General features: G+C 37.8%; 1 protein-coding gene across 5 annotated transcripts in view; it reads left to right on the plus strand.

The window, feature by feature from the left end:
- PHF21A (PHD finger protein 21A) overlaps nt 1–17,267 on the plus strand; it is a 137,419-nt gene that overhangs the window by 105,558 nt on the left and 14,594 nt on the right. For 2 of the 5 annotated variants that reach the window (XM_074909520.1, XM_074909517.1), the window contains exons 7-14: nt 3,328–3,579; nt 5,319–5,405; nt 7,640–7,936; nt 9,697–9,795; nt 10,896–10,947; nt 11,784–11,863; nt 12,318–12,378; nt 14,819–14,985. In XM_074909520.1, coding sequence (XP_074765621.1) covers nt 3,328–3,579; nt 5,319–5,405; nt 7,640–7,936; nt 9,697–9,795; nt 10,896–10,947; nt 11,784–11,863; nt 12,318–12,378; nt 14,819–14,985 — 1,095 coding nt within the window. Of the gene's footprint in view, nt 1–3,327; nt 3,580–5,318; nt 5,406–7,639; nt 7,937–9,696; nt 9,796–10,895; nt 10,948–11,783; nt 11,864–12,317; nt 12,379–14,722; nt 14,746–14,818; nt 14,986–17,267 lie in introns of all 5 variants that reach the window. The other 3 variants (XM_074909521.1, XM_074909522.1, XM_074909519.1) reach the window with 3 other exon arrangements.

Raw genomic sequence — 17,267 nt, forward strand, 5'->3', positions numbered from 1 at the left:
TTCTTAAAGTTTAGCAAATGAACCTGTCTTTTCCATAGGTATATAAATGATTGTTTGTCCATACCAAGTAGGTCTCAAGAAACAGTAAAGACTTTATACACACTGTATGATGTGTTTGATTACAATATTTTATTTTTAAAAGACTGACAGAGTGTCCACTGTATCTGTGAACAAGTAAGAAAAGAGTTGCCTCTTCTTTCTGTTTGGTTCTTTTTAAACAGATGTAACTCCTATCAGATAATACTTACCTGAGTTTGCAAGGATTCATCTAAAAGTGTTAATTGCAAAGTTTGAGTTCTAGAAAGTAGTGTCTTTATTGGGAAGGTACACTGAATTTCAGTACAGTATAGGATCAGAGACATAATCCCAGAACTCATCAGAGAAAGTGGTCTGCTTCTGCTGAGAGGAATTCCAAGTTTTTCCTATTCAAATATTTAGCATCCCAAAAGTGTTCCAGTAAGACAGCTAGAAAGTGCAGGAAGGTGTTTTGAAAAAAGAAGTGTATGTGAGGTCTTTTTTCCTGTTGATGCAATCACAGCAGCTCATGTTTATCTGGATAGGCTGATGGCAGAATTCACCCATGGAGTTTCCTTTATGCACATTGCAGTGAATCACAACCATAGCTTTGAACAGTTGTGATCTTGTCTTCCCTTTTCCTGGAAGTAGAGGAGGGAGAAATGATTGGGCTTTAGTTCTCTCATTAACTCAGCAAGTTGTTTTGGATGCACTCTAAAAGTGTATTTGTGAGGCTTAAGTAATAATTGTATCTTTGAGAAAAGAGTATTGAAGAAATGAAGCAAACTTACCTAAGGAAAAGATATTCCTGAGCAGCGACATCAATATCAAAGCTAAAACAGGACAAAGTAGTAAAAATTACTGTGCCCTAAATGCTTATAGGCAAACAATGGATCACACTTTGCTGTATCAGTGATCTCTGTTTTTCAGTCAGGAAACATGACTGCGAAAGCAGTTTCATGTGTTTCTCCATATTCCACACTTTGCATTAACTTCCAGGTCATCTCCTGTCTTGTAAAAATTGAGGTTTTGTTCAAAGTTAAAGAGCCCTCTAGTGAAACAGTCAAAAAAGTGCTACGCTGTTCTGACTGTACAGTTGTACTTGGAAAGTAATTGCAAACTGGAAGTCAGGTTGTCCTCTCGTTTGAAAAAATAAGCCAGTTTTTATCCTTAACACTTTTCTGGTTTTATTTATGTTTGTATAATTCTGAAGTGACCTCACTTGATTCTGTACACATTTTGCATCTAAGGTGGTGTCTCTGACCTGTTTCAGCAAAGAAAAGTCAAATATTTTGTCACACTAGAAAGTTTTTTGGTGCCTACTTTTGTAAATAATAGGTTTTTCAAGGCTGTGTCAGTAAAGAGAATGCTTCCAATGGTTATTTTCAGAGTAATTCAATTTAGGAATCAAGGTGTATATGCTGCCTTAATAGTGACATTTAATATACTTACATAGTCCAGTAAGAAGGGCTTTTTAAGTTTTCACAAAGCACCCGGCCTGCTAAAAGGTCATATTATTGCAATGTTTTATGTGAAATAATGCAGACTTACTCTGAATGCCACTTCAGTATGAATTCATGCATTGAAAACTTCTATTTTAGAATAACCGAGATAATTAATGCTCAGCGAAGTAGCAGGGATATTCAAGCTCTGTGATCTGCTGACTGAAACTATACTCCTCCTACTTAACAGACTTACTACAAGCCCTTGAAAGAGTCACAGTCTTCTTTAAAATATTTATGGATGAATGTAATGCTTGTGAAAATTATACCATGTTACATTTCATTGGAAGAGCTTGAATAATGTTACTGCATTGGGGGAATGGAGCCTCTTGCTTTGGAGACAGTGCAGCAGAGGCCAATAAGCTCTTGAATCCCAGTTAAAAAATTAAGGGAATTGCTCACGTTGAAACAAGGAAAAGTTAATTATGTCTGGAATTTATATAAATATATAAAATCGAAGCATGAATTATCCTTTGATTTGGCATGATACTGTGTTTGAATTTTTTTCATGCTTATGTGTAGTTAGCAGGGGATATAAGTTAAGCATTATGCAATTAGAGGTGTGAAGGTAAACTGCATTTTTGTTTAAGGAAGTAATATTGGTGAAAATACCGAAGAATCCAACTGAAAATGTATTTATATTATTTTATGGAAAAGAAGAGAAAGGTCTTGTGTGATTCAAATCATGCAGTCTAGATCAGGCACGTTCAGAACATGAAAAAGATTGCCTGATGCCTGGTTCTCCATTTTTTCCTGTTGTAGAGCCTAGCGCTGACGTCAGGAGGGAATGGTGGTTATTTCATACTAAGAGCATTTGATCATGCCAGTAGCTGTTTTGAAGATGCAGTGCCATTGGTACAATAGATTTTCTACACCAAAGAGAAAAGAAATAAGCTCACTTGCCATTCTGTTGAGTGTCACTTGTCATAAGTTTTCTGTGCACATGGTATTCTGGTTTTATATGGAGACTCTCTTGCCTTGTTGCTTTCTGAATGAGATTCATAATTGTCTGTTTCCCTTAACATCTTAAAAGACAGTACATTTTAAAACAAAACTATGAAATTATAGTTGTTTTAACTTTGCAATTTGTGGGCACAGTGTATTCAGGCATTTCAGATAAATGCTGGCATTAAGTGATTCAAAACCTCTCTTTAAAACAGGCCAAGAGCAATCATGGCATCACATGTATGTTCCAAAACCAGCCCACTCCACAGAAGTTGAACTTAATTGCCTGCAGCTGGACAGACTAACAGCCAGCTCTTAGAGGATAGCCCTACTGATACTCTTAGGAGAGAAAGTTAAGGGCTAAATAACTGTATTTGGGATACACAAAATCACAAGCACAGACCATTTTATGAATGTTTTTTCCCTCTTCCTCTGATTATGGGGATCTCGGTAAATACAGTGTCCATTTGAAAATTTGAGTTTTAATCGGTGAGAAGCTAGTTTTCTGGTATGTTTCATAAACCTCCACATTATAGGTTTGGTATTAACAGTACATGTTTGGAAGTAATCTGAAACTAAAAGATCCAAAAATGTGTATACTACTTGTCATTTTCTTGGGAATTTGTTTTGAATCAATCTGTAATGCTGCAGATGATTAAAATAGACCAAACAGGTGCCTCAAATGAGAATGCTTTCTAGCTATTCAGTTTTCAGAGACCTAAGATATGTGCTTGTCTGAACAGTAGGTAGACTCAGTGCTGCCTTTTTTTCCCTCTTACTGTGTATTGTTTCTGACTAACCAACCCACGTCCCGTCTGATGCGAAGTGTCTCTGTCTCTTACAGTGTATTTTCTGTTTCCTTTAGAAAACTGTAACTACAGCTTCTATGATCACCACTAAGACACTACCTCTCGTCTTGAAAGCAGCAACTGCGACCATGCCTGCCTCTGTTGTGGGTCAGAGACCTACCATCGCCATGGTTACCGCTGTCAACAGCAACCAGAAAGCAGTCCTCAGCACCGATGCCCAGAATGCACCAGTCAACCTCCAGACAACAAAAGTCACTGGGCCAGGAGCTGAGGCAGTCCAAATAGTGGCAAAAAACACAGTCACTTTGGTAAGTGTTTCATGTGTTTGCCCTGCAGATGTGTATGGGTTTGGTTTACAAGGGGGCTGTTTCGCACAGAAAGGAGAATAGTAGGCACATGTCACGAGTTTTCGCTAGTTGACACTGTTGAAATGAGAGTCTGAGAGAAAAGCATTTACTATCTACATGGATTGTTATTACTGTTTTGCTTTACAGAATTAAATCTGTGCTATCATCACTTCTGTTTGTAACTGTTTCCCCTGCTAGTAACCGTTAGTTACAGTTACAGAGTAACGGTTATTTTGCCCCTGCCTGATCTGTGTGGCTGTGTTCTTACCAAAGACTTCCTACTCTCTGGTAAAGGAGATGTCATACTTTCTTCGTTTGATCAAGTCTGGGTTTTCATCTTAGATTTTTTTGAGTCAATCTCGTTCCTTTCGTGCAATAAAGTCTCTAACACATCACTTAACTCTGCCCATTACCACGCCTTCGCTCACCACTTTTTCATACACATACACAGATCCTGTTTCTTTAAACATGTATTTTGGAAAGTGTTTTGATTACATCACACAGTATTTTCCAGAATAGTTAGCCACCTAAAAATAAAAGAAACGATGTTTTGGTATTGCGTTATATAGGCTTCTTGGTCTGGAAACCATGTATGTATAGTGTCATGACAGGGATATTCTACTTCTGGAGTAAAGGCTAAGGCTTCACTAAACATAAGTCCAATTTATCTTTATTAAAAGATACAGTTTAATAATGCAAGTGGAAGTTATTTTGCTTCCTAATGAGGCATATGTTTGCAATCAGAATGGAGAAGACTATTTGAGGGGAGTTTTTTCTGCTGTTCTCTTTTCCCCTGTCATCTCTTGCACCACTCTCATCTGTCCTTTGTGTCTGTGCTTCATTTCTTTGCTGAATAATTTACTTAAGTTTGGGGAGGTGAATCTGTTTTAATAATAGTTTGTGATTGATGTTTCTGTAGCAAATTTCATCAAAAATCTCTGAATATTTTCCCAAGCATTAATTAATCAGTAAAAGACCTTTTTGAAGTAAATTGCAATCTTATGTGGGTGGACAGAAGTACGGAAGGGTGGAAACTAACATGGACATTAATTTCAGATAATCTCACTGAGTAGTGAGGGTAGCTAGTAGTGGTATTCAGAGGTTAATCATGTGGCAGCTCCATCCAGCTGATTTCAGTTAGACAGGGAAGTACTTAGGTTGCCTTAAAATCAAATCTTAATTGTTTCAAATGAATGGCATACTTTTGAAAATTTCAAGTTGTGTGTTTAGAGCCCTCCTAGTGTAATTAATATTGCTAAAAGACTTGTAACTTCCAGATCTTCTTTTATTTGCATGAGATACTATTTCATTCTTCTGTATGAAAGGACATGGTTCATGTAGCTGGACATCAAAGTCTGTTATTATTTTCTGTCTGTTGTAAAGCCAATTTTTAACTATCAAAACAAGGAGTTTTCATTATCTTTAAATGAAATAGTTTTAGATTGCAGATCACTGTAGTTAGTACAGTTGAACTAAAATGAAAGATACCTTCACTTTATGAAGCAAGATGTGTAAGAACTGGAAAGTAAGATTAGCTCTGTCTTTAATACATTTCTAATGAGGAACCTGTTACTGTGAATAATTATTTACAGAGTGGAAAACCAGGGACATCAGGTCTGAATATATATTAAAGATGTTGATTTTGGTGAACAACTTCAAAGCTATTTTCCTCTTACTGAACTCTCTTTATGTTCTTATAGCAGGTTCAGGCTACACCTCAACCCATAAAAGTTCCACAATTCATCCCGCCTCCCAGACTTACTCCTCGTCCAAATTTTCTTCCACAGGTGAGTGTACAGAGAGCAAGCAATAGAAGGAACTTAATTGTAGCACAGATAGGAGATACATTCTATGAGGGTCATTTTTGCCAGTCTTTATTGGTGGCCTGGTAGAGGAGACAATCCTCAGCAGGTTTGTGAATGATGCCTGAATTTGAGGGTGCAGTTAGTACTCTTGAGGGCAGTGCTGACATTCAGAGGGCCCCTATTCAGGCTAGAGGAATGGGCTAGTAGGAATCTCTTGAGCTTCAGCATGGAAAAAAGCAAAGTTTTGCACCTGGAATGGACTAACACACACCCCCGCCGCCCCATCTGCATTGGTACAGGCTGGGGAGCATGACTGCTTAAAAGGTCTTGGTTGACAGTATCTAAACTAGTGGTGTGCCCTGGCAGCAAAGCAGCCTGGTAGCATACTGGGCTGTACCAACAGGACCACAGCCAGTAGATTAAGGTAAAAGGTTATTCACCTTTCCTCAGCAATCATAAAATGGGATCTGATACACAGCATGCAGTTTTGGACCCCCCTAGTTGATAAATTTGAATGAATCAAGTGGAGGAAGGCAACTGAGATAGCTGGGGGCAGGAATATATGAGCTACAAGGGGAGGTTGAGGGATCTGGGCTTGTTCAGTTTGGAGAAGAGATTTTTGGGGCACTCACAGCAGCCTTATTTCCAATTTCAACAAAGAAGTTAACAAGAAGATGGAGACATAGGTACTTAGCAGGAGATCTATATACAATGATCATAAATTGGAACAGGGAAGATTTAGCCTAGGTATAAGGAAACAATTCTCTCTTTAAGGACAGTTAGGAGTGGAAGAGCCTTCCCAGAGATGTTGTGGAAGCTCCATCCTTGGAGTTTTACAAGACCTATCTGGATAAAGCCCAGAGAAACCTGGTCTGCATTTAGTGTTAGCCCTGCTCTGAGCAGGAGGTAAAATTAGAGACCTCCTGAGCTGCCTCCCAACCTGCTGCATGAGTCTGTGATTATGAAATTTGCATATGATGATCATATATGATCCTATTTGAATCAAATGAAATGAACACATGGAACAGGTGTCAGCAAAATCAAAGCATCAGCCAAGGCCTTAAATTGTTCTAATTGTCTGCTGCTCATAAACAAAAGAAAACTATGATGTTTCTGGATTATTCCCAAGTATTTCTGTATTGCAACAGAGGATTTCTTGTGTTATTGTATAAGTAAAACTTGTGTTTTACTTTTTTTTCATGGTTTGAGAAAGACACAGATTGCTTCTTCATTTAAAAAAACATCTTGAAGGAACTATTTAATTTGTAGGAAATAGGTGGTGCTGTGAATAAAAGTCTACGTCTTTTACAAAGGGCAAAAGGAAAGTATAGGCTGGTATCTGATTAAGATTTAGGGATGGGGAGATCTGTTGGAATGTAACCTAGTTTCCCATGGTAAAATGCATTATGGAGCATTAAATGTGGATGGGACAATAGGTATCAAATAAGGAAAAAGGCTTTATTTTCAGAGTAATGTAATGTACTTCTGTACTCTGTAATGATGTAATAAGTGCAAACTTAACAATGGGCAAGAAACAAGCAAGTGTTGAAGAAACAAACAAGTGGTGGAGTATTGGAAGATGCTTGTGGCTCTCTTCTTTCTTGTGAAAGAAGAAGAGAGTAATGACTGCATTTACCCATAGCCTTTAGCACTTTCAGTGAGGGATTAATGTATAATCTTGACATTTTTTTTGCAGAGCAAGATTGGTTGTGCAGGTGTCTAAATAATAAATAGAGTTGGCAAAGGTAACAGGGATTTGCTGAAAAATTAAATTATTTCTTTCAGGGCACAATCAACTGTTCATTATTTCTTGGAGGCTCAGTATAAAGCCCTGAGACACACTTTTAACATGAGAGCCTTAGCTGTGTCTGTAAATATTACATGAAGGTTTTGGCTTGCAAAACCAGTATGTTGATTTAGATACAGATAAGGCATTTAGCAATAAACATGCAATATAAGTGTCGTGCATCCAAATACCATTTCAGGGATAGTGACTGCATATGCAAATGTTATGAATGGGTTTTATGCAAGTGGGTTTGAAAATGTGGCTTTTCCTTCTCATGGCATACTTAGGACACTATGCTAAAAATGACAGTCTATAAAAAATCAAGCAACCTTCTGCAGATTATTGAGGCTGAATTGAAAGACTTGGTAAAAAAGTTAATCCAAAATAGATACACAAATCTCTGTGTTGTTTTTTTTTTTTCTTTTTGTAGGTTCGACCTAAACCAGTTGCCCAAAATAACATTCCTATTGCCCCAGCACCTCCTCCTATGCTTGCAGCTCCTCAGCTTATTCAGAGGCCTGTGATGTTAACAACAAAGTTCACACCCACCTCTTTACCCAACTCTCAGAATTCCATACATCCAGTTCGTGTAGTTAACGGGCAGACAGCAACCATAGCCAAAACGTTCCCTATGGCACAGCTCACCAGCATCGTGATAGCAGCACCGGGTACCAGGCTTGCTGGACCTCAGACTGTACAGATCAGCAAACCAAACATTGAAAAACAGGTACAGATAAGAAAGTGTCTACTAATGCAGCGTGCTGGGTTTATTGCTTTACTGTGCTGGTTTGGAGAGGATGACAACCATGCAGAAATTTTCATTGGGTACTGGAGATATTCGTGTACCAACAACAGTACAAATTATGAAAAAACTTGCAACTCTTGGGGTAGAAGTTACCATTTTCTTTAATATGGGCCATCGGAATCTTTTTCTCATGCTTCAGTGTTTTTATGCTCCCCCTACTGTCTTAACTTCAGTAGTTTATAAGCAAGCTACACAGCAGGGCTGTACTAGTATCTAGGGCTGAAATCCATGTTCATATCAAGCCTTTAAGAAATACTAGAAAAATATTTCCCATGTTTCTGTTTTTCAAAGGGTGGCTACATGAAGGGCAAAAATTAGGCAGAATTGTAGGGGTGTTTAATACCATAAATTTAGCCATTTCTTCCTTGATCTTGAAGTATTGTGATTGGAGGCAAAATAGTCTCACTCAGCTTCTGAAGACTGATAGTTCCCCGTGACTAAATTGGGTTGATTGAGTGGAAGGGAGACCCTCAGAAACAGAGAATTCTAGATGTTTAGCTTTAAAGTCTCTCTCCGGAAAAGACTTTTCTAAAATGAAACATAACTTTAGTCAGTGTGGATTGCAACTGAAAGTCCTTGCCATTTAGTTCAAGTAAAGCAGTCTTCTGTTTAATTTTAACTCTTTCATGTATATGTTACTAATAATGTATTATACAGTATACAATATTATACTATCTACAATATATAATATTTATGTAATTTATATAAATAATAGTAGTATATATTTCACTTCTAACTCTTTCATAGTCTAATGTGCCTTGAAGTTACCTTCTGCTTTTGAAGTCACCTATGAAGGCTGTGAAAATCATGTGCATGAAAGATATGCTCTTGCTCAATTCTGCTCATGAATTCTCATGAGTAGGTTCTTGTGTACCTCAAGGCTGTTCCACAAGTTACTCGGCAATGCGTGCTCTTTTTGTATGATTTGAAGTTGTACTTCTACAATATTATACTTTTGATGCCTATTCCTTTTGATGTCAGCAATATTCGTTTGCTCTTCAAATAATTACTGGCAATTCAACTGTTGAAAAAACATACAGAAGAATGGTGGTGGATTAATAATACAAGAATTTTTCAGTATGTTTTCTCCGTATCATAAAGGAGAATAGTTTGTGTCTCTGTAGCCTACCTCACTCAGTTTGTAGCCTCAACAGCTGTGCCACGGGCTGAGGATTGTCATGCAGGGTTTGTGATACCACTGCAGAAGACTATGACTTCAGAAAAGAAAAAAGCTTCAGAAAAATCTGAGATCATAGGACTCAGAGAAACAATTTTTGAGCCATTCGTAATTCTATGAAATATGAAGACTGAGGAGTGAGAAGTACAAAATGCATGTGCCATGCAGAATGGTTTCTACCTGGAAGTCTTCCATGGGATGCTTTTTCTTCAAGTGTCTGTTAGTTTTCCCATACCATATAGTGATTTCTGTAATGGAGTTAACTCTTAAGATGGTTTTCATTGCTTGCGTGGGTTAATGGAGTCGTGGTAAGGCTGTTTCATCCTTTGTTAAAGGAAACCACTTTATTTAATATTCCTCTCACCTCAAATTCCTCAATTAAGTCTTTGTTACTACACGCCAGCTTTAAACTGGTTTTCTCCTGTATCTGCAAAAGTATTTGTTTTATTTTATCAAAGTAAAAAAGGTCTTATCACTGAATGAGTGAAACACTGTTTCTTTTCAGACTATTAAACCACATGTGGAAGCAGAAGAGAAGCAAACAGAAAGTCGTACAGTTACTCCACCTGCTGCACCGAAGCCAAAACGAGAAGAAAATCCACAGGTATCAGAACACACACAGAACTTTCTTTTAAGAAAAAAAGGAAGCACTCTGTCCTTCAGAAAATATTTTTCCCCCTCTGTTCCTTCAAGTCTCCTTAACTTTAACATTCCATACATTCCTGTTGGACAGCAGGAGTTGATAAAGCTACAGAATAAGAAATCTAAATAAATATAATGCATTGCATTTTTCAGTCCTGGAATACATTTGAGCCTTTTCTAAGTTACAAGATCATAATTCCCCTCTGATATTTCCTTCAACCAGAAGGCTTAGATTACAGTGTTGATTTCCATTCCTTTGAGGTTTTAGACTTCTGGAGTTATTTTTAACACTGGAGAAACATCTTTATTTTGCTTTATAAAATATTTCTGCTCTGGTGAGCAGGATGGAAAGTGTCATGTATGTTCACATTCTGCCCAGGTTTTATTCCAGTTTAGGTCCAGTTGGTTTTGCAGGAAAAGAGTGGCCAGAATGGCTATTTCTTAAAGCCTTTCTGCCATGGAGAGCTTTGGAACTGGTTACAGCTAAATGCTCCGATACATTTGTTTTTGTAGATGAATTCAAACTGACTACTGTGTGATTATTAACTGTTGTCAGTACAAATTCTGATTTTTACACGTCTCTGCACTTCCTGCATTAACATCAGAATCCTTTAAGAAAGCCATAGCCCCTATTGAATGGCAAAAGTAAACCAGAGTTGCTCCTTGTAGTTCACAATATATGGAAAATTATCTTCAACTAGCAATATTTTGCTAGCAATTGTACTGTGTTGCTATTTACTAAGAGCCAATCACATAGTCACTCCAGTGTCGGACTGTAAGTAAAGAAACTGCTTTTTTGTTCCCAGCTCTGCCAACTCGGTGATCATGAGCAACTGGCATTTCCCTGTATCTCAGCCTAGGTTCCCATCTACAAAATAGGACTATTGTCTATCCTCTGTAGAGCAGTTTGACATATATGAATGAAAAGTGATTGCTAGAAGCCAAGTATTACTAATAACAATTTTGTTGCTTAGTTACCTATCAGCTGACTTTAAAGAGCCTAAGTGACGTAGCTCATCCTAACTGTTGGACTTGTCATGATCTTTTTTTTTCCCCTCACAGAAACTTGCCTTCATGGTGTCTCTGGGACTAGTTACTCATGACCATCTGGAAGGTAGGAAAAATGTCTAAAATTGGTTCTTAGGCTCCCTGTTTCATGGCCATTCTGAACTGGAAGTATGGATCCAAAATATTTCTGTATTAAATGCAGTGTTTTCTTGCACAAAAGTACATTTGCAATGTCTGAACTCTTGATCTGACTCAGTTTGTTGTGCATACTTTTGTATTCCTCTTATTACATTGAAATAAGGCAGTTGCTTATGCAGCAGAGATCAGTGACTGGGAAGAAAGTGATGGTAGGAAAGAAATTTGTACCTCTGATGGTGGGAAAGAAATTTGTGACAATCCCATTGCTTTCTAGACAACCCCTGTATCTGCAAATTTACACCATAGACAGTTTTACTGTAACCCACATCTGGATTTTTCATGTATTTCATGGGACTGTAATCTGTAGTGAATGAGTTAATAGATTACAATCGGGTTTATAATTTAAACTTCTTAATCCTATACAGTGAAACAGAGCCTAACATTTCAATGGCTTTTATATTTCTGTACTGTATTTATTTTTAAGTATCCATAAGGCACCAGAGGCTTTTAGTTTTAGATCCCAGTTACACTGACCATGAGTTTAAAACGTCATCGTTGTGACATAGTTGGCAAGGTGAAGGCAGTCATTTCATTCATTAATTGAGCACTGTGTGTGTATTCCTTGTTAGCTCTTAGTTCTCAAACGTTCAGAAATTAGCAGTATAACAAAGTTGCCTATACTCAGCATGATTGGTATTCTGTAGAAATCTTCACAGGTCTCTTCGCATGCAAACTGAATTCTGAGGACTTTAAATAATTTCTGAGACCCATTGTTTTCTAACCTGAATGCTTTGTTTTTACAAGAAATCCAAAGTAAGCGACAAGAGAGGAAAAGAAGAACAACAGCGAATCCAGTTTACAGTGGAGCCGTTTTTGAGCCTGAGGTATTAATTTTTTGCTGGGAAAAGCTGGTATTTTCATTCTGAGCTTGTGTGTCTTTCTGCCATGTGGCTACCTCCTAGGCTGTCTCAGTCCTAACTAGATGGGCAAGCTATCATTTATAATTCAAAAGGCCATTGCAATGATATGACCCGCAGATTTTTAAATAGTAATACATTGGGATGTTCTTCTAATATTTACATCTTTTTCTGCCTTCTCCTGTGTAAAGCTGACATTAAATGGCAGTGTGTGTTAGTCTTACTATTAGGTCAGCTTGTGTATCAGCCTGAAGCAGTCCAGATGTCAGCAGTGTAAAAAAACTAACCCTTCTGAAGCTGTGCTTCAGAAAACAGAGCAGCCAGTAATTTCACTTAGTACTGCTGTGCTGTTCCTCAGGTATTGCATATAGTAGTTGGTAAAAATGTTAGCCAACAAAAATTGTTACGTTCCTCCCTGCAGCGCAAGAAGAGTGCAGTCACATACCTGAACAGCACAATGCATCCCGGAACACGTAAAAGAGGTGAGGTATACTTAGACCTGTCTCCCTGCTGTATGCCTCTTCCTCCATCTTGCATTTGCAAACCCTTGTTGATTTGAAGAGCAAAACAAAGGAGGCCTCTACAATACTTCATTTGTCCAGTAAACTTCCATGGCAGACACAGAACATGACTTCTGGGGATTAGCATAGCAAGTTGTATTGGGCAGCTCAGTGTTTCATTTCAGTTTCACTCTTCAAAAAAATAAGATACAATAGATAGAGCAAAGTGAAAGGTGCAATGTTTGAACATCATTTAGTGGTATAAAGCTGCTGTCAAGATCCTCTTGTTAATAACTAAATTGTATTTTTACTGTCAAGAAGAAGGTGGTTATGGAATAAGTGTCTGTGCCTTGAAAAGGAGAGGAAACTTAGTGTGACGAAAGCCTTGTTCCCCACTGAGTGTAGAGATGGGTCCTTTAAAAGAATTTATCTTGAGCAAGAAAGGCTATCGTGCTTATACTGAGCACTTTTCTGCAACCAGAGTGCCACTTGTTCTAAAATGAGAGATGATCTTTCGTATAGGTATGCAGTATTATTCAAGAGAAATCCTTCTTTAGAACAGGTGAAATTTTAAGACTTCGATTATGGTGAAGCAGATGAGTCAGAGCAGCATAGGAGAGAACGTAATACAATTTTTTGTGCATGGCACCAACCACACGTATATGACAATCTTTCCCTGATTTTTGATGATTTTCTGCAGTCCTCAAAGACTCGTAATACCTTCTCTACTCCTGAGTTTGCTGTCTAAAAAAAGTAACGAATCAGATTAAAAAAACCCTCAGTTCTACCTAGCACTGACCAGTTCCATTATCTTTGGTTTTTGGCTGCAAGGTCAGAAATTTGAGATGTGCTCTCCTTGATATATCTCTTCAGTCCAGCAGGCAATGTGGCAAAGCTGACACTTCTGCAGCTATGCTGTTTCTAAATAAAAGACATCAGTCTCTACTGCCATCCTCTAATAACATTAAATGTATTTTTTTAAATTATATGATGTAGATTTTAGAGAGAGAGAGAGAGAGTTTTGCATTTACTCTGGGGATAAGTAAATGTTCCTTCTTCTAGTAATGATTTCTTAATTCTATTTTATAACTCGTGAACAATTACTGTATCAATGAAAACAATTGCATTCTTTTGTACTTGATAGTCTCTTAGCCTGTTTTTGCACACTGACTGCTTATTATACCTCCTTTTTTTTTTTTCACACCCTGTTGTGAGCCTGTACCTTGCATCAGCACCAAATCAGTAGCACACATTTTCAATTGACAAAAGATTTGGAGGTATACATTTGTTTTGTGATTTAGTAAAGCAATATATTAGGTAAAAAGCTTATGCAAGCATGTGCCCTTGAGAGCTTTACTTTAATTCTAGATGGTGCTGAGCATGTCAGAAATTTCAGCCATGGGCATCACTATCAGAAATCCATTTCCAAGGACATACTTAGTCCTGGAACATATCCAGACATTAAATGCAAGGTTTAGCATGTTAATAGGTATAGGCTGACGATCTGTAAACCTAAGATCTGGGGAATTTTTCCTAGATCCTAACTTCTTTATGTTTACATATCCATAAATTACCCTGGAGAAGGGAGTCAGAAATAATGGTTACATACTGGGGTTTTGCTGTCTTGCTTTACATAGATAATTTAATGAAAATTGTTATGAGCACATTTTGCACTTCTGCTAGTCTAAAGGAGCACATAGGAGTAGTGAATAATCAAACATACTTAACCAAGAAAGTCTAAGAAAGAATACAGAATTTGAGGGGGATTTAGAAGACCAGTGGTAGGTTACAACTGGTACTGCTGGTGTTTTGGGTCAGACAACAGAACCTGTTCTTGAGGTAGCCTAATTTTAAAAATGTACCAGTAGGGTAGAAAGTGCTGATCTGTAGGTGAGTGGGTTTAAAAAAAGGGGAAGAAAAGGAGGGGCTTGGTGAGTGTTGGCCTCTGATAAAGGACTTAACCTTTGTGTAGATTTATGCTGGCACTAGAAAGATAGGGAGGTGTGGGATAACAGTAGAAAGGATTTAATAGTAGTTATTGTAGCTTCTCTCTAGCTTTGATGCCAACATGTTTTTCCTAAAAACTGAATAGCCTCATTTCTAAGAGTGCCAAGTGTCCCCATACTGCTTTTGTGGGAGTGATTCTTTGACCCTCTACAGAGCTTATTTCTATTTCCTTCTGAAATACATCTTTTAAATGTTCTTTCCTTGCAAAATTCTACTTAAAGATTTCTAAAAAATGTTTAAATCTTTGCTTCTGTCCTTCCACTTGTAACTTTTATATTAACTTCCTCTCTGTGCTACATCATTTCCTTTTTCACGCTAGCCAATGAGGACCACTGGCCAAAGGTATGTAAGATCATTTTTCCTTTTTTTTTTTTTTTTTTTTTTTTTTTTTGTGTTCCCTGTTGTTAATATGTAGGTCGTCCACCTAAATACAACACGGTGCTGGGGTTCGGGGCTTTGACCCCCACATCCCCTCTGTCCAGTTATCCTGATTCTTCCCCTGAAAATGAAAAGACAGAGACCACATTTACTTTTCCTGCAGCTGTTCAGCCTGTGTCCCTGCCTAGCCCCAGCTCCACAGACGTAAGTAACTCTTGGGGTGGGGGTTACTTTTAGAAAGATATGCAGAAACAGCCACAAGGAAAATCACTGCAGATTTTGTTTCTTTAAGCTCACTCATCATTTGTCCTGATTCAGTGCAGTGAAACAGTCCAGCGTTCTTTTAACACCCTTCCTTTTTCCCCCTGCACCTATGATCTTGTCCCGTGGAGATTTTATTTATAACTCCTTCAGTGGATTGAAACATTGGGAGGCACCAAGCATGCTACATGAGCTCATTTCCTTTGTGCGGTGTCTGAGATCTTGTCGAACTGAATTGAATCTGTCATCCATGAAAAAGGGGGAAGGGGAGAATGAAAAGTATTACTTACAGACCATAATAATCAAAAGTTGTGGTGTTTCGGCAGTGAGAGGAGGGAAACAGACTGGGTCACGCAGAGCAGCCGGGAGCAGCGTTTGCAGCACTGGTTTGGCAGTTCTGGTGTTCTAGTTTAGCTAAACACATCACCTCTGTGCTCAGATTGCAGTATCTCTTCTGAGTGAAATCTTGTCATGTTGTTCTCATTTATAAAGAAGCGAGTGTCCTTATTTTAAGTTAATTCAAAGATAAGATTTGCTACTCAAAGCACAACCTTTTTTAAGTTGCTGAGAACTATCCAGTTATTTCATTGTTTCTATTTCTTGGAAAAACATGATTTAAAAAATGACAGGTCATGCATAAACTTTAGAAGATAAATAGCGTGGGAAGAATTGGACTGAGTCGCTGTTGAGGTGCAAAATGGCATAATGAAGAGACGGTACGCTATGATTTGTCTGAAAGTGTACTGTGACTGTTCAGTATGGGTGAAACAATTCATTGCACAAAAATTCTCAGGATTTGTAGTGTACTTCCAGTAAAGTGCTTGCATTTTAATGACTAGTGCTTACTGGGCACAGTTTAAAAATAACAAGGTGCTTGCTTATTTCTTCATACCAGTGCTGCAAACTCCTTCTGCAATGTGAGTCAGAGTGATTTTTTTTTTTTTTTTCCTTTTTAAACATATTATCACATATAATTGAGGCCCAACCATTTGAAATGGGCCTTAAGGTAGAGTCGGGCTGCTTTTATTTTCATCTATGCATTTGCACCACTGTAAGTACATAGACTGAGAGACCAACTCTACTGACCGCATACAATAGGGAATAGAAGCCAACTTTTTGCCTCTGAACTGTATTTGTTCTGCAGAGGTAACAGGAATAGAACTAGTGCAAGTGTGTCTGAGTCACTGAAATAAATAGATGCAATTCTGATACCCAGGGAATACGTATGTGAAATTAAAAGGTTCTCTTTTAGATAGTCATTTTTGAGAGCAGAATAGCACTTGACTGTAAAAACGCTTTCCTGACAGTCAAATGAATGGGACTGTGGAACAGCCCCGCAGGGAGGAGGTGGGGCAGCTCTCTCTGGGGACTTTTAAAAGTAAACAGCACAAACAACTAGCAAACATGCTGTAGAGCACATTTTTTTACATTGGCCCCAAGAGAAGGAGTGGATAATGGGGTGGGGGTCTTTTCCGTCTCTGATTTGTGTGTGTATACTGCCGAGTCTTTTCCCACTGTGTAAGAGCTCTCAAAACAGTATTATGAGTTGTTGCCCTGTTTTCTGCAGTGCCTTATGGCACTAAGCTAAATCAAGAATAGTGAATTTCAGTAGCATTCAAATCTAGTGCTGAATGCCCTGAATTTTCTGAATTTGGATAGTATATAGGCCTAAGTTCTGGATTGCTTTAATACTCATTAACTAATGAAAGTGAAAGTATTTTAAAGGAGACAACGGAAGATTACACAGCGGATAATTAACATTCTCTCTTACACGAGCATATTATAATACAGCGCAGTAGCACTCTTTCCCCTTTAGAATCATATATAAATCTCCTTTAACATGTTTCCAGACAAGTCATTTAGTTTAGACATAAGAAACAGCACTAACATTTTTGTGGGTTTAACTATTTGAAAGAATTTTGATCCTGAAGTTCCATCCAATGCATATTTGCCATCGATTGGTCTAAATTGGTAGACTTTTCAGAAATACTTGGTATTGCTGTCCAGATAAAATACATATGAAAGTAGAAATCATATTTCAAAGTGCTCGTAAAAACTTTTTAAAATTAAAAATAGACTATTAAACAAAATTTGAACCTTCGGAGACAACCAAATATTGTAAAGGAAGTAAATATGAGATCTGTGCTTCTGTCATTACATGTTATAATTCTTACTAATCAGAAAGAGAGGAATGATTTCCCATTGCCATCACGAGCTGGAAGGTA

This window comes from Athene noctua, chromosome 6 (assembly GCF_965140245.1).
Source record: "Athene noctua chromosome 6, bAthNoc1.hap1.1, whole genome shotgun sequence".
NCBI classification, from domain to species: domain Eukaryota; kingdom Metazoa; phylum Chordata; class Aves; order Strigiformes; family Strigidae; genus Athene; species Athene noctua.